The sequence below is a fragment of the Mya arenaria genome, chromosome 14, assembly GCF_026914265.1.
Source record: "Mya arenaria isolate MELC-2E11 chromosome 14, ASM2691426v1".
In the NCBI taxonomy this organism is placed as follows: Eukaryota; Metazoa; Mollusca; class Bivalvia; order Myida; family Myidae; genus Mya; species Mya arenaria.
In genome coordinates, this window is record NC_069135.1 from 36,396,019 (window position 1) to 36,418,598 (window position 22,580).

A 22,580-nucleotide genomic window follows, 5' to 3' on the forward strand; every position below is an offset into this window, starting at 1 on the left:
CTAGTGACCTAGTTATTGACCGCAGATGACCCAATATCGAACTTGGCTTAGATTTTATAGAGATGATCATTCTGACCAAGTTGCATTGAGATTAGGCTAAAATTGTGACCTCTATTGTGTTCACAAGGTTTTTGTTCTAATTGACCTAGTGACCTAGTTATTGACCCCAGATGACCCAATATCAAACTTGACCTACATTTTATAGCGATGACCATTCTGACCAAGTTGCATTGAGATTAGGCTAAAATTGTGACCTCTATTGTGTTCACAAGGTTTTTCTACTAATTGACCTAGTGACCTAGTTATTGACCGCGGATGACCCAATATCGAACTTGACCTAAATTTTATAGAGATGATCATTCTGACCAAGTTGCATTGAGATTAGGCTAAAATTGTGACCTCTAATGTGTTCACAAGGTATTTCTACTAATTGACCTACTGACCTAGTTTTTGACCCCAGATGACCCAATATCGAACTTGACCTAGATTTCATAGAGATGATCAGTCTGACCAAGTTTCATAAAGATTAGGTCAAAATTGTGACCTCTGTTGTGTTCACAAGGTTTTTCTAATAATTGACCTAGTGACCTAGTTATTGACTGCGGATGACCCAATATCGAACTTGACCTAGATTTTATAGAGATGATTATTCTGACCAACTTGCATTGAGATTAGGCTAAAATTGTGACCTCTATTGTGTTCACAAGGTTTTTGTACTAATTGACCTAGTGACCTAGTTGTTGACCGCGGATGACCCAATATCGAACTTGACCTACATTTTATAGAGATGATCATTCTGACCAAGTTGCATTGAGATTAGGCTTAAATTGTGACCTCTATTGTGTTCACAAGGTTTTTCTACTAATTGACCTAGTGACCTAGTTTTTGACCTGGGTTGACCCAATATGGAACTTGACCTAGCTTATGTTAAGATGATCATTCTGACCAAGTTTCATTAAGATAAGGCTAAAATTGTGACCTCTAATGTGTTCACAAGGTATTTCTACTAATTGACCTACTGACCTAGTTTTTGACCCCAGATGACCCAATATCGAACTTGACCTAGATTTCATAGAGATGATCAGTCTGACCAAGTTTCATAAAGATTAGGTCAAAATTGTGACCTCTGTTGTGTTCACAAGGTTTTTCTAATAATTGACCTAGTGACCTAGTTATTGACTGCGGATGACCCAATATCGAACTTGACCTAGATTTTATAGAGATGATTATTCTGACCAACTTGCATTGAGATTAGGCTAAAATTGTGACCTCTATTGTGTTCACAAGGTTTTTGTACTAATTGACCTAGTGACCTAGTTGTTGACCGCGGATGACCCAATATCGAACTTGACCTACATTTTATAGAGATGATCATTCTGACCAATTTGCATTGAGATTAGGCTAAAATTGTGACCTCTATTGTGTTCACAAGGTTTTTCTACTAATTGACCTAGTGACCTAGTAATTGACCGCGGATGACCCAATATCGAACTTGACTTAGATTTTATAGAGATGATCATTCTGACCAAGTTGCATTGAGATTAGGCTAAAATTGTGACCTCTATTGTGTTCACAAGGTTTTTGTACTAATTGACCTAGTGACCTAGTTATTGACCCCAGATGACCCAATATCAAACTTGACCTACATTTTATAGCGATGATCATTCTGACCAAGTTGCATTGAGATTAGGCTAAAATTGTGACCTATATTGTGTTCACAAGGTTTTTCTACTAATTGACCTAGTGACCTAGTTATTGACCGCGGATGACCCAATATCGAACTTGACCTAAATTTTATAGAGATGATCATTCTGACCAAGTTGCATTGAGATTAGGCTAAAATTGTGACCTCTAATGTGTTCACAAGGTATTTCTACTAATTGACCTACTGACCTAGTTTTTGACCCCAGATGACCCAATATCGAACTTGACCTAGATTTCATAGAGATGATCAGTCTGACCAAGTTTCATAAAGATTAGGTCAAAATTGTGACCTCTGTTGTGTTCACAAGGTTTTTCTAATAATTGACCTAGTGACCTAGTTATTGACTGCGGATGACCCAATATCGAACTTGACCTAGATTTTATAGAGATGATTATTCTGACCAACTTGCATTGAGATTAGGCTAAAATTGTGACCTCTATTGTGTTCACAAGGTTTTTGTACTAATTGACCTAGTGACCTAGTTGTTGACCGCGGATGACCCAATATCGAACTTGACCTACATTTTATAGAGATGATCATTCTGACCAAGTTGCATTGAGATTAGGCTTAAATTGTGACCTCTATTGTGTTCACAAGGTTTTTCTACTAATTGACCTAGTGACCTAGTTTTTGACCTGGGTTGACCCAATATGGAACTTGACCTAGCTTATGTTAAGATGATCATTCTGACCAAGTTTCATTAAGATAAGGCTAAAATTGTGACCTCTATTTTGTTCACAAGGTTTTTCTAATAATTGACCTAGTGACCTAGTTATTGACCGCGGATGACCCAATATCGAACTTGACCCAGATTTTATAGAGATGATCATTCTGACCAAGTTGCATTAAGATTAGCCTAAAATTGTGACTTCTATTGTGTTCACAAGGTTTTTGTACTAATTGACCTAGTGACCTAGTTATTGACCGCGGATGACCCAATATCGAACTTGACCTAGATTTTATAGAGATGATCATTCTGACCAAGTTGCATTGAGATTAGGCTAAAATTGTGACCTCTATTGTGTTCACAAGGTTTTTGTACTAATTGACCTAGTGACCTAGTTATTGACAGTGAATGACCCAATATCAAACTTGACCTACATTTTACAGCGATGATCATTCTGACCAATTTGCATTGAGATTAGGCTAAAATTGTGACCTCTATTGTGTTCACAAGGTTTTTCTACTAATTGACCTAGTGACCTAGTAATTGACCGCGGATGACCCAATATCGAACTTGACTTAGATTTTATAGAGATGATCATTCTGACCAAGTTGCATTGAGATTAGGCTAAAATTGTGACCTCTATTGTGTTCACAAGGTTTTTGTACTAATTGACCTAGTGACCTAGTTATTGACCCCAGATGACCCAATATCGAACTTGACCTAGATTTCATAGAGATGATTATTCTGACCAAGTTGCATTGAGATTAGGCTAAAATTGTGACCTCTATTGTGTTCACAAGGTTTTTGTACTAATTGACCTAGTGACCTAGTTGTTGACCGCGGATGACCCAATATCGAACTTGACCTACATTTTATAGAGATGATCATTCTGACCAAGTTGCATTGAGATTAGGCTTAAATTGTGACCTTTATTGTGTTCACAAGGTTTTTCTACTAATTGACCTAGTGACCTAGTTTTTGACCTGGGTTGACCCAATATGGAACTTGACCTAGCTTATGTTAAGATGATCATTCTGACCAAGTTTCATTAAGATAAGGCTAAAATTGTGACCTCTAATGTGTTCACAAGGTATTTCTACTAATTGACCTACTGACCTAGTTTTTGACCCCAGATGACCCAATATCGAACTTGACCTAGATTTCATAGAGATGATCAGTCTGACCAAGTTTCATAAAGATTAGGTCAAAATTGTGACCTCTGTTGTGTTCACAAGGTTTTTCTAATAATTGACCTAGTGACCTAGTTATTGACTGCGGATGACCCAATATCGAACTTGACCTAGATTTTATAGAGATGATTATTCTGACCAACTTGCATTGAGATTAGGCTAAAATTGTGACCTCTATTGTGTTCACAAGGTTTTTGTACTAATTGACCTAGTGACCTAGTTGTTGACCGCGGATGACCCAATATCGAACTTGACCTACATTTTATAGAGATGATCATTCTGACCAATTTGCATTGAGATTAGGCTAAAATTGTGACCTCTATTGTGTTCACAAGGTTTTTCTACTAATTGACCTAGTGACCTAGTAATTGACCGCGGATGACCCAATATCGAACTTGACTTAGATTTTATAGAGATGATCATTCTGACCAAGTTGCATTGAGATTAGGCTAAAATTGTGACCTCTATTGTGTTCACAAGGTTTTTGTACTAATTGACCTAGTGACCTAGTTATTGACCCCAGATGACCCAATATCAAACTTGACCTACATTTTATAGCGATGATCATTCTGACCAAGTTGCATTGAGATTAGGCTAAAATTGTGACCTATATTGTGTTCACAAGGTTTTTCTACTAATTGACCTAGTGACCTAGTTATTGACCGCGGATGACCCAATATCGAACTTGACCTAAATTTTATAGAGATGATCATTCTGACCAAGTTGCATTGAGATTAGGCTAAAATTGTGACCTCTAATGTGTTCACAAGGTATTTCTACTAATTGACCTACTGACCTAGTTTTTGACCCCAGATGACCCAATATCGAACTTGACCTAGATTTCATAGAGATGATCAGTCTGACCAAGTTTCATAAAGATTAGGTCAAAATTGTGACCTCTGTTGTGTTCACAAGGTTTTTCTAATAATTGACCTAGTGACCTAGTTATTGACTGCGGATGACCCAATATCGAACTTGACCTAGATTTTATAGAGATGATTATTCTGACCAACTTGCATTGAGATTAGGCTAAAATTGTGACCTCTATTGTGTTCACAAGGTTTTTGTACTAATTGACCTAGTGACCTAGTTGTTGACCGCGGATGACCCAATATCGAACTTGACCTACATTTTATAGAGATGATCATTCTGACCAAGTTGCATTGAGATTAGGCTTAAATTGTGACCTCTATTGTGTTCACAAGGTTTTTCTACTAATTGACCTAGTGACCTAGTTTTTGACCTGGGTTGACCCAATATGGAACTTGACCTAGCTTATGTTAAGATGATCATTCTGACCAAGTTTCATTAAGATAAGGCTAAAATTGTGACCTCTATTTTGTTCACAAGGTTTTTCTAATAATTGACCTAGTGACCTAGTTATTGACCGCGGATGACCCAATATCGAACTTGACCCAGATTTTATAGAGATGATCATTCTGACCAAGTTGCATTAAGATTAGCCTAAAATTGTGACTTCTATTGTGTTCACAAGGTTTTTGTACTAATTGACCTAGTGACCTAGTTATTGACCGCGGATGACCCAATATCGAACTTGACCTAGATTTTATAGAGATGATCATTCTGACCAAGTTGCATTGAGATTAGGCTAAAATTGTGACCTCTATTGTGTTCACAAGGTTTTTGTACTAATTGACCTAGTGACCTAGTTATTGACAGTGAATGACCCAATATCAAACTTGACCTACATTTTACAGCGATGATCATTCTGACCAATTTGCATTGAGATTAGGCTAAAATTGTGACCTCTATTGTGTTCACAAGGTTTTTCTACTAATTGACCTAGTGACCTAGTAATTGACCGCGGATGACCCAATATCGAACTTGACTTAGATTTTATAGAGATGATCATTCTGACCAAGTTGCATTGAGATTAGGCTAAAATTGTGACCTCTATTGTGTTCACAAGGTTTTTGTACTAATTGACCTAGTGACCTAGTTATTGACCCCAGATGACCCAATATCAAACTTGACCTACATTTTATAGCGATGATCATTCTGACCAAGTTGCATTGAGATTAGGCTAAAATTGTGACCTATATTGTGTTCACAAGGTTTTTCTACTAATTGACCTAGTGACCTAGTTATTGACCGCGGATGATCCAATATCGAACTTGACCTAAATTTTATAGAGATGATCATTCTGACCAAGTTGCATTGAGATTAGGCTAAAATTGTGACCTCTAATGTGTTCACAAGGTATTTCTACTAATTGACCTACTGACCTAGTTTTTGACCCCAGATGACCCAATATCGAACTTGACCTAGATTTCATAGAGATGATCAGTCTGACCAAGTTTCATAAAGATTAGGTCAAAATTGTGACCTCTGTTGTGTTCACAAGGTTTTTCTAATAATTGACCTAGTGACCTAGTTATTGACTGCGGATGACCCAATATCGAACTTGACCTAGATTTTATAGAGATGATTATTCTGACCAACTTGCATTGAGATTAGGCTAAAATTGTGACCTCTATTGTGTTCACAAGGTTTTTGTACTAATTGACCTAGTGACCTAGTTGTTGACCGCGGATGACCCAATATCGAACTTGACCTACATTTTATAAAGATGATCATTCTGACCAAGTTGCATTGAGATTAGGCTTAAATTGTGACCTCTATTGTGTTCACAAGGTTTTTCTACTAATTGACCTAGTGACCTAGTTTTTGACCTGGGTTGACCCAATATGGAACTTGACCTAGCTTATGTTAAGATGATCATTCTGACCAAGTTTCATTAAGATAAGGCTAAAATTGTGACCTCTATTTTGTTCACAAGGTTTTTCTAATAATTGACCTAGTGACCTAGTTATTGACTGCGTATGACCCAATATCAAACTTGACCCAGATTTTATAGAGATGATCATTCTGACCAAGTTGCATTAAGATTAGCCTAAAATTGTGACCTCTATTGTGTTCACAAGGTTTTTGTACTAATTGACCTAGTGACCTAGTTATTGACCGCGGATGACCCAATATCGAACTTGACCTAGATTTTATAGAGATGATCATTCTGACCAAGTTGCATGGAGATTAGGCTAAAATTGTGACCTCTATTGTGTTCACAAGGTTTTTCTACTAATTGACCTAGTGACCTAATTATTGACCGCGGATGACCCAATATCGAACTTGACCTAGATTTTATAGAGATGACCATTCTGACCAAGTTGCATTGAGATTAGGCTAAAATTGTGACCTCTATTGTGTTCACAAGGTTTTTCTACTAATTGACCTAGTGACCTAGTTTTTGACCCCAGATGACCCAATATCGAACTTGACCTAGATTTTATAGAGATGATCAGTCTGACCAAGTTTCATAAAGATTAGGTCAAAATTGTGACCTCTATTGTGTTCACAAGCAATTGTGAACGGACGGACGGACGGACGGACGGACGACGGACGAAGAGTGATCACAAAAGCTCACCTTGTCACTACGTGACAGGGGAGCTAAAAACAAAAACAAACGAACAATGACTCTTGAAAAACTGAAAACATGAACGCTAATTAATGGAATACTTCTTTCGTTCGTGGTTTGGTTACTAAACAATGAATTTTTATGTATTTTGTCTTATTTTTGATGATTCTGATGAGGATGAGAGATGACTGAATACCTTGATTTCAATATGCTGTTATCCATAAGGAATAAATGAACACTACAATTTAAATTTTGTTGCGTTTTTTTTTTTTTAAATTATTTTGGGCAAGTAAAACTGTTTTCAGGCAAGTGGTTTACTTCAATTACTTGCCCGAAAGGACAAGTGCTGAATTTTTTTTAAGGCAAAGACTGGTACAAAGGCATAACTGAATCATTAGTTACGCCAGAGTGCTAGGTCTTTACTCACATGTGCATTTTTGTCTCTGGCAACATGTGAATTAATTTTCATTTGTTTTATAATCTTGTTTTGAATTTGGTTTTAAATTATGGTCAACATTAACGTTGCACATTCTGTAAATGACATTGATGACACCGAGTCTATCACAATACCTTAACTTTTATCTTTTGAAAAACTGACAAGCAAATACAAGACTGAATGACCCCAAATTTTGTTTGTTTGATCTCACACAACAGTTACTCAAGCAGTGACGTTCTTAAACACGGGACTGAAAAACATTAAAGTTGTCCTTATTACATAACTGACAGGCAATTAAACACTACCCCTGATTTGTTTATGTGAGCGGCACACAACAACTACTTACGCAGGAACATTCTTGAACACGGCCCACTGAAGAACATTAAAGTTGTCCGCATTACACATTGTGTGGTCAGCAGTTGTTGCTGAGAGGACAGCCTGTAGGATCAGGGGCTGCCCCTCCTTCTGTTCTATGGCAGTGTGCATGGCTGTCTCACCATCATCAGTCTGAAGAATGTATTTTATTATTTAACAAAGTGTTTTCGTACAGATAGCAATAGCTAACAGACACTTGATCATATCTATTTGAAAGACATAGGAAGGTCACTCCATAATAAAGTCCCTTCCATGTCTTAATAAATAAGTTTGAATGTTCACTTGCAGTGAGATTTTTGATGAGTTCATATTTGCCGTGATAAATCAACCGGCAGATTATCCCAGTACTTGCTTATAAAAATAATAATAATAATAATAATAATAATAATAATAATAATAATAATAATAATAATAATAATAATTTCTGTATAAATCTCCTGTTTAAGATAAATAAAAAATGCTTCAGTTTATTTAAAGACAGATAAGCTGTTTTAAAAATAGCTGTAGACCGATTTACTTTAAACACAATAAAAAATAATTTCCTAACCATTACTTTAAAAATCATGCAAAAACAGTATTAGACATTACCCTCAATGAGACATCGGCATTGTTGAGAATAAGGCACTGGATGGAGTCAATGTCAGGATGGTCTATTGCAATCAGAAGGGGGGTCAGGCCATTCTTATTCCTCACGTTAGGGTTGGCAGCATTCTGTAAGAGCTCCTGGACACAGTCTGGCTGCTTTCTGCAAGTCAATAAAACTGGTCATAAAGTGTACTTCTAGAAAAAGATTACCAATCACTTTCATTGATAAAATCACAATAGTTTGATACCTTTAAAACATTCATTGAGGACTCAACTAAGCATTATTTGTTGTTCTTTCAATAAGGCATGGTTAATTAATTTTAGTTTAAATAATTCACAAAGACAATTTTTCAATATTGCTCTTTATTATATGCTTTCTGGTGGTTTATAAAGTTTTATCAGTGGAAATAAATTGATATTCCACTGTTTGAAACAATGAAAATATCAAATTGATATTTTTCAGATTTTAAATTTAAGTCTGCTCTCAGTTCAAAATCAAATGTCAGCGCTTACATTAGGCTGGGACACAATTTAAATGACAACATTTCTGAAATGAGGTTACATGCGCATATAAATTGGCGCATTTTTCTAAAAGTGTAAATAAATGATTTTAACTTCAATTTTTGGCATATGATAAAAAAAGACCTTTCACCTTTTGAACACCAAAAGTGAAAATTTCACAATATATCTTTTTGTGCTCACTCGGTGAAATATATCACAATCTTACACTGAAACAAACGATTACCCTTTATATATTTGCAGCCAGTGGGTTGCCAAAATCATTTATCAAAGTTTCCAATATCATTTAACCAAACTCGTACACAAAATAACCATCACACACCCAAAGGCAGCATAGTGAAGTGGTGTGTCCCCTTCATCATCCTGCAGGCCCATATTGGCTCCCGCATCTATCAACTCTCGTACGAGCCCAATATAGCCCTCGTGGCAGGCGAGGTGCAGGATCGTCCGACCCTCCATACGGAAGTCAACCTATGGACATGGTTTTCATAATGGTAATGATTTGTGAATATTTTCAGAAGAATAAAAGTTTAGCAAATTTAAGTCACACTTACAAACTTTAGAAAATTCACAAAGAAAAAAATCCTTCATTTTATCAAATATAAAAACAAAATGAGACAATGAAACAAAATTCAGAGATACTAGTAATTTATCATATTTCTTAGTTACACATTATACTATAGGGTATTAAGAGTCAAAATAAGCACAAGCACTGATTAAATGATTTTCTGGCGTTTTTACATTTTGGATTTCATATCGCAGGGCTTTGAGTTCTTTTATGACGAGCACTAGTGAAAGACTTTTGGATGAAATTTAGGTGACAGATTTCTGCTTAGTGATATTTAGTTGATATTAAGGAATAAACAAATAAATTCATGTCTTGATTTATAACCTAGATATGTTTTTTTTAAATTTCAGAATTTTTTTATAGATTGTATTTTATTACCTTAAAACAGCTGCCTATGGGCCTTTAATAAAGAACTTAAAGGACTAGTTCAAGGAATGTTTGGTAAAATAATCCCCTGCTGTGCATCTCCTGCTGTATGAACTGGTGTCAAAGTAGGGGCCAATTTCATGTGTATTCGTTTATTGTCTCAGGGCCATATAGGGTCCATTTCTATAATAAAACCTCCAAAACTGCACAGCAGGATACTCAGATCTGAGAGATCAGGGCAAGAAGATTAAGATCAATACACAGAGGTTGCGTACTGTACACAGGTTTGGGAGGGGTCACTTATATAAGGCTTAAGCTTGGCATTTTAAGTTTACTTTTCTGTGCAAGGTTGGTCAATTAATCACTTACCAGTTTCTTATTAGACTTAATCATGGCCTTTACTTTGTCTAAGTCAGCTTTGGCAAAGGCCTCAAACATGTTGTTGCCATCGTTGGTTACATCCTGATTTCGCTTGATGTTGTTCACGTGGGAACCAAATTCCTCCGAAAAGTCTGAAATGTGTGGAAGATGAGTAGCCATGTTTGTGTGGAATGTGAGAAGCCATGTATGTGTGAAAAATGAGTAGCCATTTATGTGTGGAAGATGAGTAGCCCTGTATGAGTCGAAGATGAGTAGCCATGTTTGTGCTGAAGATGGGCAGCCATGTGTGTGTGGAAGGTGAGTAGCCATGTTTGTGTGGAAGATGGGCAGCCATGCTTCTGTGGAAGGTGAGTAGCCATGTTTGCATGGAAGATGGGCAGCCATGTGTGTGTCGAAGATGGGCAGACATGTGTATGTGGAAGATGGGCAGCCATGTATGTGTGGAGATGGGCAGCCATGTATGTGTGGAAGATGGGTAGCCATGTATGTGTGGAAGATGGGCAGGTATGTATGTGTAGAAGATGGGGAGCCATGTATGTGTGGAAGATGGGTAGCCATGTATGTGTGGCAGATGGGCAGCCATGTATGTGTAGAAAATAGGCAGCCATGTATGTGTAGAAAATGGACAGCCATGTATGTGTAGAAGATGGGTAGCCATGTATGTGTAGACGATGGGTAGCCATGTTTGTGTAGAAGATGGGTAGCCATGCATGTGTGGAAGATGGGTAGCCATGTAGCCATGTTTGTGTGGAAGATGGGTAGCCATGTATGTGTGGAAGATGGGCAGCCATGTTTGTGTGGAAGATGGGCAGCCATGTATGTGTAGAAAATGGGTATCCATGTGGCCATGTTTGTGTGGAAGATGGGTAGCCATGTATGTGTGGAAGATGGGTAGCCATGTAGCCATGTTTGTGTGGAAGATTGGCAGCCATGTATGTGTGGAAGATGGGTAGCCATGAAGCCATGTTTGTGTGGAAGATGGGTAGCCATATTTGTGTGGAAGATGGGCAGCCATGTTTGTGTAGAAGATGGGTAGCCATGTATGTGTGGAAGATGGGCAGCCATGTATGTGTGGAAGATGGGTATCCATGTACATGTAGAAGTTGGGTAGCCATGTATGTGTGGAAGATGGGTATCCATGTATGTGTGGAAGATGGGCAGCCAGGTGTGTGTGTGTGGAAGATGGCTTGCCTTGTATGTGAGGAAAATGAGCAGCCATTATATGTGGAAGATGTCAATGAAACACAAAAGAGAACACACATACAGTAAATGTATATTACTGTATGTCTAAAACCGCATTTGATTTTTTATAAAAAAGATAACATTGTTTTTTTTATTTACTTACTTTTAAAATATCTAATATTAAATATAAAGAAAATTGCTTTGGAATCTTTCTCCTCTCAATTATTGACATAGCACTTTATCTGAATAATACTACCCTCTAAAATTACCTTCTTCATTTAACAAAAAAAAATATATGTACTCTCTTCAAACATATTGTCCCATATATAACGCCCCAAAGCATTCCTAATTTTTTGCTAACACGAAGAAAATTTATTTCAATTCAAGTCAATATTTGTTTATTGTTGGATATCATGTAACATTCAAAACATGTGCTATGTATAGACACATAGTACCAAAAAAATTATTCAGACCTACCTTTGAGAGCGGGCTTTGCTTTGACCTGCTCCGTGTTGCTGACCAGCTTCCTACCAGGGACACAGTCTCCTTCTGGCACGAATGTTGCCCCATCACCTTCATCACCAGCCTCATCCTCTGAGTCAGACATTGGTACTGGTGGAGCACTCTTCGCTACATCCTGGAATGTAATTAGGTCAATCTAGAGCTGGGAGTGATGGCCCTGAAAGTTGGATCGCAAGGTGTCTTTGATTAACTCGACTTAAAACAAGAGCTGTCACAGAGAGAGCACTCTCGACTATTCCGTCGCTTTTCAGTGTAAGGATTGAAAAGGTTTGGCGAAACATACAAGGATCACTGTAAGATTAGATTTCAATGCAATACATGATATGCGGAGATATTAACATAAATGTGGTTACATGCAAAATTTTAACCAGAATTTTTAAGTGTAATAATAAAGGGCCATTATTTGCAAAACACAGTTATCTTACTTGATTATTCAATTAGGTTGGGTGGTTGAATACCATTGTATAAAGTCTCAATGCAATACATCAAGTAGTTGCTGAGATATTATCATGTGTGCTAACATGCAAGACCTTAACCAGAATTTCTAAGTCGCATAATAAAGGGGCAAAAATTATATAATATGAAAGATAGAGTTATCTTACTTGATTAAATAAGAAGGATAAATGGTTGGGAGCCTGTGTGTAAAGTTTCAATGCAATACATGACATATTTGCTGAAGCATTGACTTAAAAGTGGTTACATGCAAAACCTTAACCAGAATTTTTATGTTGAATAAAAAAGGAGCCATTATTTGAATTTAAAGCAAACTAGAGTTATCTTACTTGATTATTCAAGTAGATTGGATGGTTGAGTACCATTTTAAAGTCTCAATGCAATTCATCCAGTAGTTGCTGAGATATTAACCTATGTGTGCTTACATGCAAAACCTTAACCAGAATTTCTAAGTCAAATAATAAAGGCCTATTATTTGCATTAAATGCAAACTAGAGTTATCAAACATGGTTAATTGAGTAGGTTGGATAATTGAGTACCATTGTATCAAGTCTCAATGCAATACCTCAAGTAGTTGCTGAGATATTAACCTATGTGTGCTTGCACGCAAAACCTTAACCAGAATTTCTAAGTCAAATAATAAAGGCCTATTATTGGCATTAAATGCAAAGTAGAGTTATCAAACTTGGTTAATTAAGTTGGTTGGATGGTTGAGTACCATTGTATAAAGTCTCAATGCAATACCTCAAGTAGTTGCTGAGATATTAACCTATGTGTGCTTGCACGCAAAACCTTAACCAAGGGGTGACGCCGACGCCGATGCTTGGGTGAGTAGTATAGCTCTCCTTATTCTTCGAATAGTCGAGCTAAAAATGCTGTCCAAACTGGGCCATCTCAGATTGATAGCTGTTTTAAGAGCTCAAGGGATGATTGTATAAAACCTATGCCCCCTAATGGCAGCCATTTAATCATTTCACATTAAATGTCTGTTGAGAAGGTATTGACCAAAATCCCTACAAGTTTGAGGATAGTAGGAATATTTATTGTTTTTGTGTTTATGGTCACTGCACCCTCTGACCTACTGACCTCAAAATCAATAGGGGATCTGCTGGTCATGAATAGGAGAGAGTAAATTTATTTCTTTACTCATAAATATAAACGAAAAGGCTTGCCAGAACAAAGTGTTTATTAAAATTGGATTGAATACAAAATATAAAAGGTAACTGGCCCCTGGTAAGGACAAATAGCCCCATATTTTGTCTCAGACCATTTCATTACAGCAGGTTGGACAGAGTTTTAGACAAACAATCTTCCATGTTGGCCATTGAGTACAATAATATACCAGGTTTTAACCTTAAGCCTTGCCCACGTTTTAACCTTTAACCTTGCCCAGGTTTTTACTTTAAACCTTCAGCTTTAAACTTTAAACCTCGCCCAAGTTTTAACCTTAAACCTTGCCCTGGTTTTTACCTTAAACCTTGCCCATGTTTCAACCATAAACCTTGTCCAGGTTTTAACCATAAACCTTGTCCATGTTTCAACCATAAACCTTGCCCTGGTTTTAACCTTAAACCTTGCCCATGTTTCAACCATAAACCTTGTCCAGGTTTTAACCATAAACCTTGTCCAGGTTTTTACTTTAAACCTTCAGCTTTTAACTTTAAACCTCGCCCAAGTTTTAACCTTAAACCTTGCCCTGGTTTTAACCTTAAACCTTGCCCATGTTTCAACAATAAACCTTGTCCAGGTTTTAACCATAAACCTTGTCCATGTTTCAACCATAAACCTTGCCCAGGTTTCAACCATAAACCTTGCCCAGGTTTTAACCATAAACCTTGCCCATGTTTCAACCATAAACCTTGTCCAGGTTTTAACCATAAACCTTGCCCATGTTTTAACCATAAACCTTGCCCAGGTTTCAACCATAAACCTTGTCCATGTTTCAACCATAAACCTTGCCCATGTTTCAACCATAAACCTTGTCCAGGTTTTAACCATAAACCTTGTCCAGGTTTTTACTTTAAACCTTCAGCTTTTAACTTTAAACCTCGCCCAAGTTTTAACCATAAACCTTGTCCATGTTTCAACCTTAAACCTTGCCCATGTTTCAACAATAAACCTTGTCCAGGTTTTAACCATAAACCTTGTCCATGTTTCAACCATAAACCTTGCCCAGGTTTCAACCATAAACCTTGCCCATGTTTTAACCATAAACCTTGCCCATGTTTCAACCATAAACCTTGTCCAGGTTTTAACCATAAACCTTGTCCATGTTTCAACCATAAACCTTGCCCAGGTTTCAACCATAAACCTTGCCCAGGTTTTAACCATAAACCTTGCCCATGTTTCAACCATAAACCTTGTCCAGGTTTTAACCATAAACCTTGTCCATGTTTTAACCATAAACCTTGCCCAGGTTTCAACCATAAACCTTGTCCATGTTTCAACCATAAACCTTGCCCATGTTTCAACCATAAACCTTGCCCAGGTTTCAACCATAAACCTTGCCCAGGTTTTAACCATAAACCTTGCCCAGGTTTCAACCATAAACCTTGCCCAGGTTTTAACCATAAACCTTGCCCAGGTTTTAACCATAATTCTTGCCCAGGTTTCAACCATAAACCTTGCCCATGTTTCAACCTTAAACCTTGCCCAGGTTTTAACCATAAACCTTGCCCATGTTTCAACCATAAACCTTGCCCAGGTTTCAACCATAAACCTTGCCCAGGTTTTAACCATAAACCTTGCCCAGGTTTTTACTTTCAACCTTGCCCAGGTTTTTACTTTTGCTTTGCCCAGGTTTTAATTTTAAACCTTGCCCAGGTTTTAACCATAAACCTTGCCCAGGTTTTAACTTTAAGCCTTGCCCAGGTTTTAACTTTAAGCCATGCCCAGGTTTTAACCCTAAACATTGTTTTAAACCTGTACCTGGTCCCAGATTGGAGCACAACATGTTGGACTGAGCGTGAGTTTCTTCCCATTCACCAGGACGACCATATCACCGTCTGCCTGGATCTTCAACAGGCGACCTACCTTACCACATGCCTGGTAAGAAAAACAAGAAAATTTTAAGAATTTAAAAATTATTTTATCTTGGTTATGAAGTATTATTTCATGACTATATTACTCACCGGTCAATTTTTTCCGCTCTATGACTGATTATGGTAACTGGCCAATATCTCTGAATTTTCTTATTTCCAAATTTATCCTACTTGTATAAGAAATTTGTGAAAACTTAATAACAAATAATTAAAATTCAATTTCATTTAATGTCATAAAACACTTTTTGAAAGCCATGTAGGAGTTCACTGGTTCTTTTTCAGACCTTTATCAAATGACTGAAAAGCAATTAAGTAAAGCAATTAACTAAATGTAAACTGGTGTCCATTTTCAGGGGTCATGCAAACATGCCTCCGGTGATGACAGAACCCTGGATGGTGGACCTATAGGATAAAATGTTGATCTTTTTAGTAAGAATCAGGCCTTTTATAAGGCTTGAATACTTTTTTTCAAATAGTTGGTAGACTTAATAATCCACAGAGTAGATATACATATTTTTTTCATTTTTTTTTTACTACAATTATGAATGAGTTCATATTTAGTAACTAAACTGACTTAGGAAGTACAACTTAGTGAGCTTCATATCGGATTTGAAGTAAATTTATATTTAGGGTTACCGGTATTCCATTTATACATACATGTATAACCGCCAGGGGAAGGCAACTTTAATTATACCAACCCCTTCCAAAAGCAAATTTACCCTTTTGAGGGTCACAATAGGCAAAAAAGACACCAACACATATACTATTAAAATAATTGCCTTCCCCCTTAGGGTTATATGTTTTAATGGAATAGCCCTTAAATAAAAATAACTAAGCCTCAGTCATAGCTTAACCTATTTTTTTGATTATCCAGATACAGTATGCATATTTTTCAAGACTTTACTTGGCATAGAGCGTGTTTTTTTCTAGACTATTCAGGACATAAAAAAATCCTATTTTTAAACGTTATGTGAAAACTTGACCTGTAATGCCTGCTTAAAGCTATACTAGGAAATCTTGTTTATCAATACCACGGACCTATTATAGGTCTGTGTCAATACTTCACAAGGGAAGATCAGTTATAGAACCAGATGATCCATTTGAAAAAAATAACTAAGTAAATTCAAGGCTTAACCTAGAGGGCAAAATAATACACTACGACTTCTATTATAGCCAGGCCACCAGTAACTTTTTAGGTTTTATTTTCACCGTCTGTTCCTTCCAAATAAGGAATTTTTTTCGACTTTGCAAAAAAATGCAAAATCATGCTAAAATAGGAACTATAATACCAAATATACATGTTTTAACTTTTTTATGCATACATTATGCTGTAAAAGAGCTAAGATTTTGTTTAAAATTTAATAAATCATTGCTTTTTTATTCATTCACAGGATCTGTATTCAATTAATTTGGAAAATATCATGAATTTTTGGAGAAATTCAACACTTTTTCACTAGTGGGAAACAGCCTTTAGAAGGCATAATATTGCACCAAAAAAAATCACTGCCCAATATCACGAAAATACTTAAGTCAAATATCAATCCCAGCCTCTACTATTTTTTTCACATAGCATCACAAGTTATTAACAAGAGATGTTTGTCAAACATTATGCCCCCCCCTGAGCGCCATGTTGTCAGGATTATATGGACAATTGAATGAAATATGCATGGACCGAAATGACAGCTGATTTGTTGCTGTTTTAAGATTATGACCATTAAAGTGTGAGGATAAAGTGTGTTATGACCGTCATGACCTTGGACTCTATGAACTCAAAATCCAGAGTCATTAGCTGGTCACCAGAAACCTAAATGTCAAGTTTGAGGGCCATGGGTGCAGGCATTGTCAAGTTATCAAAAGACAAGTTTTTTTCGTTCAAGGTCACTGTGACCTTGACCTTTGACCCGATGACCCCTTAAATCATAACTTTTTTGCATTAAAGGTTACTGTGACATTGACCTTGGCCTGATGACCCCCAAAGTCGATAGGGGTCATCTACTTGGCAGGCCCAACCTTCATGTCAAGTTTGATGACCATAGGTCCAAGAATTGTCGAGTTTGCTTTCAAGGTCACTGTGACCTTGACCTTTGACCCCTAAAATCAATAGGGGTCATCTACTGGTCAGGCCCAACCTCCATGTCAAGTTTGAGGGCCATGGGTGCAGGCATTGTTGAGTTATCACTTGGACAACCTTTTATCATTCAAGGTCACTGTGACCTTGACCTTTGGCCCAATGACCCCTAAAATTAATAGGGACAATCTTCTGGCCAGGCTCAACCTCCAAATCAAGTTTGAGGGCCATGGGTGCAGCCATTGTCAAGTTATCACTCGGATAACCTTTTACCATTCCAGGTCACTGTGACCTTGACCTTTGGCCCAATGACCCCTTAAATCAATAGGGACCATCTTCTGGCCAAGCCCAACCTCCAAGTCAAGTTTGAGGGCCATGGGTGCAGGCATTGTCAAGTTATCACTCAGACAATCTTTTACCATTCCAGGTCACTGTGACCTTGACCTTTGGCCAGATGACCCCCCAAAACCATAGGGGTCATCTCCTGGTAAGGCCAATTCTCAAAGTCAAGTTTGAGGGCCATGGGTGCAGGCATTGTTGAGTTATCAATCGGACAACCTTTTACCATTCAAGGTCACTGTGACCTTGACCTTTGGCCCAATGACCCCCAAAAACGATAGGGGTCATCTACTGATCAGGCCCAACCTCCAAGTCAAGTTTGAGGGCCATGGGTGCAGGCATTGTTGAGTTATCAACAACCTTTTACCATTCAAGGTCACTGTGACCTTGACCTTTGACCCATTGAGCCCAAAAAACAATAGGGGTCAGCTACTGGTCAGGCCCAACCTCCAAGACAAGTTTGAGGGCCATGGGTGCAGGCATTGTCACGTTATCACTCGGACAACCTTTTACCATTCAAGGTCACTACTGGTCAGGCTCAACCTCCATGTCAAGTTTGAGGGCCATGGGTGCAGGCATTGTTGAGTTATCACTCGGACAAGCTTTAAAATTATATTACCATTAAAGGTCACTGTGACCTTGACCTTTTGCCCAAAATTAGTTTTCTTTAAAATATTGTTGACTTCTTTTTATCAACATATATTCTATGAAAAAATACATTTCTAAAACATAAAAACATTTGGAATTTACTATGCATTAATGTGGTAAATGGATTTGAGATTGAGATTAAACTTGAGCATTTTTGTGATATTGGCCCCAATGCTGATAAATATCAACCCCACCAACCTTTTCCATGTCTGGGCTCGTTCCTCCGTGGCCAATCTGTAGCGCCTTCAGCCGTTGCCTGTCCGGTATAATCTCCACAGCATCCTTCTCACAGAAACCACTGTGCTGTTGGCAGATAGTCAATAATAAGCATGAAAGTAATAATATTCAATTAATTTAAAACAGGATTTGTGTGAGAACATTTTGCTTAAATTTGGTGAGATTTTCCATTTCAATATCAAGCAATTGATATTTTTGAAGAATTATAAACAAGAAATAAGGAGAAACTTGATGGTTTCATTTAAAAAAAATGCATATATATATGACCTTGTGAAGACCAAAAGAATATATGCTACCTTACACTGAAAACAAACAATTACCGGTATTTATACTTTATGGAAAATAATGTTCGTAAAATACTCTGTTCAAAATTTAAAGTACTCTAATAGACTGATCATTTGGATAACTTCTTCTATTTTTTGTCTTTTAAATAGCCAATTTTGGGGAAAATATCTGGAACCCAATGATATTAGACAGCTGACCAAATATCAAATCACAGATTACCATATTTATATTCGATATTGATGTACCCTTTATTGGCTTTAAGAAAAATGGAACTTTCAGCAGTTTACCAAACAATTGAGATCTAATCCATTGTAAATGATCTAATATGACTGAATTGAAGGCATTGATGTCCAAATCAGCCGATTCTGAGACAAATAATCTTAAAGGTATCAAAACTTACAATTAGTGAGAGTGCAGCTGTAAACACAATTTTTTCCAATAATATCTTTTCTAATAGTTTTGAAAACGCTTAAAAGGATAATTTTGTATGTTTTAAAAAAATCCAGCTCCATGGTGCATATTAAAGCTTATCTTACCCTAAAGAGAGCAGTTTTGGAGACGACGTGTTCCTTTGTATCGAGGTATTGTACTCGAAAGAAGTTGCCATTGAAGACCTTCTCTACGAGGGTGCCTGTCTCTGCTACGCACTAGAAACAAAAACAGCAAGAGTGGGAATAGTTTTCATCGTATCTTTAAAACGTGAAATATTTGATGATATATTCATATATTTAAATATAGTTACATTAACCTAGTCATATGCATAGATAAAACTTGACATTTATATTGTACAACATGGAAGATGTTATGATGTCATTGTTTATTTCAGTACTGAGCTCTGATTGGATTAGCAAAACTCCATTAAACCAATGACAGATGACATTACAAATATCAACTATTCTTTTGCATGTTATTGGTTATAAATCATAAAAAACAGAAAATCAATTGCAAATGATACTGCTAATATTTCATCTAATGAATGTTAAATCTAAATATAAGTATTGATCACATTTTTGCTTGTGTTTATGCTGTATGAACGCAAAACGGCAAGCGAGCATTTACCAAGAATTGCTAGTGGGATTTATGGAATTTGTTTGCGTGTTGTTCATACAATATAAAAGCAAGACAAATGCGATCAATCCTTAAATAAACATGAACAGATGAAACTCTTGTTTCCAAATGTATTAGAAAAACTTCAAACTCAAGTGCATCATACATCCAGAGAAGTGAAGAGTTGAAAGAAAACACTGATGATTTGAATAATGTTGTCATCTTTAACAGAGTTCTGAACAATCAGCCCACAATTGCTTATATTCTACAAAGTTTTAACTACAAACATGGGAAACTGAATTTTTGTTATCCTCTTCTTTGATTTTTATCCGAAAACTTTACATCTACGATATGTATCAGATTCTGTCATAACTACACTTGTCATTTTGCAATGTCGAGCAATTGGAGATCATTGGAGAATGGTGTTAAAACAATCCTCTGTATAAAGCTTTAGGGTTTTAAACCATATATTAAAACACACTCTCATATATATATATTTTTTTTTCTTTTTAAATTTTTATAAACAACTAATAAAAAAAAGGTCGGGTCAGTGCCTATTTCGTAGGTAGGGTCGGGTTACCTGCACCAAAGATATTTTTTTAGGCCTTATGATCAGTATGATTGCTTTTCTGTATCTACAACTAAATCTTTGCAGCTCACAATGATGATGTTACGGCTGGAAAATGCAACAGTTTTTCTCAACCTTTTCTTCCAAAAACACAGACAAAAATATATAGTGCCAACCTGTTTCATTTCTGGTTTCCAGCCCCCTGGGACTTTCGCCTTCTCTTGTGCTTTTTTGAAGTCTTCAAGGCTCATGTTCACCGTCACTTTGTCTCCCACCTTTAACATTACTATACCTAGAAGAACAAATCAGAGGGCTTTACTTGCTGGTTACAGCCAGGGGCGTAGCCAGGCTTTACTGAATGTTACACACAAAAGGGGGCAGGTGTGGGAGGGGAATATTCCTGTAGCTGGTTGGGGGTTTAGGGGGCCTCCCCAGGGAAAAAATGGAACTAACATGATGAGCTCTGAGGTGTATTTGGAGGGATTATAGGTTCGAGGCCGCTGCCTTTGCAGTTACCAAGTGACCAATTTAGGCTCAGTAAGCTATCTAGAACAGAGAAGCAATGCTTACTTTAGCTGATCTTCCCTTTATTTTGATATTAATTTTTAGCTAAGCCCTTGACATTGATGCAATTTTTGGTCATATTTTTTTTCATTTTTAAAATTGATCTTACACACATGCGTAAGTGCGTTACACTGGTTACACCCCTCACAGTATTAACTCCTGTTTCTTGTTGTTTGTAAATTGATTCATTATTACATGTATATAGCAATTATGCTAAAGCCCTATTCAACAAAACAGCCTGAAAGGACTTAAGACACTTAATTTTAATTATTTGGAGCCACTTATCAGGCCTCAATTTCTCAGAAAAATCTTAAGCTTAAAATGCTTATAAATATATAAGTATCCAATAACAATAAGTCAAATATATTTCACAACCTTGATTAAACAAAACAAAAACTAGTTTATCGGAATTATCTTAAAAAAAAATGTTTTAAAGACTAAACAAACTCTAATAAAAGACTAAACAATCTCTTAAAGAGTGTATTACACAATTCATCCTTTTTTTATGTGGTGAAATTGATCCTGTTATATCGGGTAGTTCAAGAATGCCAATTTTACTACATGTTTTATGTAGTTATTTTATTTTATTTTAATTCATTCATCTCATTTTGTTAATCTAAGAATATAATCAATAATAATAAAACATGGCAACCTCACTCAAACCAATGAAATTACCATCAATGTACTTACCCAAAAGAGGCAAATGGTCTGCATACACCTTGCCGCCCGGGGTCACTTTTGATGCGACGATGTCTACAAAGCCCTCTGCCCCTAGACGATACTCCCGGACCTCCTTCCCAACCTCCCACTTTACGCGCACCCATGCATTAAACTTTCCGTCTTTCTCATCGACAAATGCCTTCACCACGCCACGCCCGGTCTCACCTGGTTGATGAATTTAAACTTCCATTAAGTGTCTTATACTTCAAAATAAATTATGAGTTTTTCCACTAGCGGGACCATATGAGAATATCATGCAGTGTTCTATATCAACTTACATTAAAGCTGCACTCTCATTAACCAATTTGACAACTTTTTCATTTTTTTTGTCTCAGAATCAGCTGACTTTGGCATCATTTTTTTCAAATCAGACATACAGATTAAAACACAATAGGACAGATCTCCGAAAAACTGCCAAAATTTTCATTTTTCTTCAAACATAAGTAAAGCTTTTAGCCAAAAAACATAAATTTTTGAGCGTAAATATTAAAAACTGAGATCTGATCTTTTGTCAGCAGTCTTATATCACTTTTTTTAGACATTTACACAAAGTTTGGCTTATTCCAAGACAAAAATGAAAAAGTTGTCAATACGGTGAGAGTACAGCTTTTAAGAGTACAAGTTTGCATCATGAATAGTAACAATCTCATCACATAAAAGAAGGTAATAAAAACTAAA

The 22,580-nt window shown here is 36.7% G+C and overlaps 1 protein-coding gene across 1 annotated transcript in view; it reads right to left on the minus strand.

The window, feature by feature from the left end:
• The window catches only part of LOC128218576 (E3 ubiquitin-protein ligase MIB2-like), a 41,670-nt gene that overhangs the window by 15,407 nt on the left and 3,683 nt on the right, over nucleotides 1-22,580 (minus strand). The window contains exons 5-14 of the mRNA XM_052926274.1: nucleotides 21,873-22,067; nucleotides 20,795-20,910; nucleotides 19,540-19,650; nucleotides 18,680-18,784; nucleotides 15,314-15,430; nucleotides 11,888-12,047; nucleotides 10,217-10,359; nucleotides 9,236-9,384; nucleotides 8,398-8,554; nucleotides 7,781-7,941 (exon numbers count right to left, since the gene is read on the minus strand). Of these exons, the coding sequence (XP_052782234.1) occupies nucleotides 7,781-7,941; nucleotides 8,398-8,554; nucleotides 9,236-9,384; nucleotides 10,217-10,359; nucleotides 11,888-12,047; nucleotides 15,314-15,430; nucleotides 18,680-18,784; nucleotides 19,540-19,650; nucleotides 20,795-20,910; nucleotides 21,873-22,067 (1,414 nt within the window). The remainder of the gene's footprint in view (nucleotides 1-7,780; nucleotides 7,942-8,397; nucleotides 8,555-9,235; nucleotides 9,385-10,216; nucleotides 10,360-11,887; nucleotides 12,048-15,313; nucleotides 15,431-18,679; nucleotides 18,785-19,539; nucleotides 19,651-20,794; nucleotides 20,911-21,872; nucleotides 22,068-22,580) is intronic.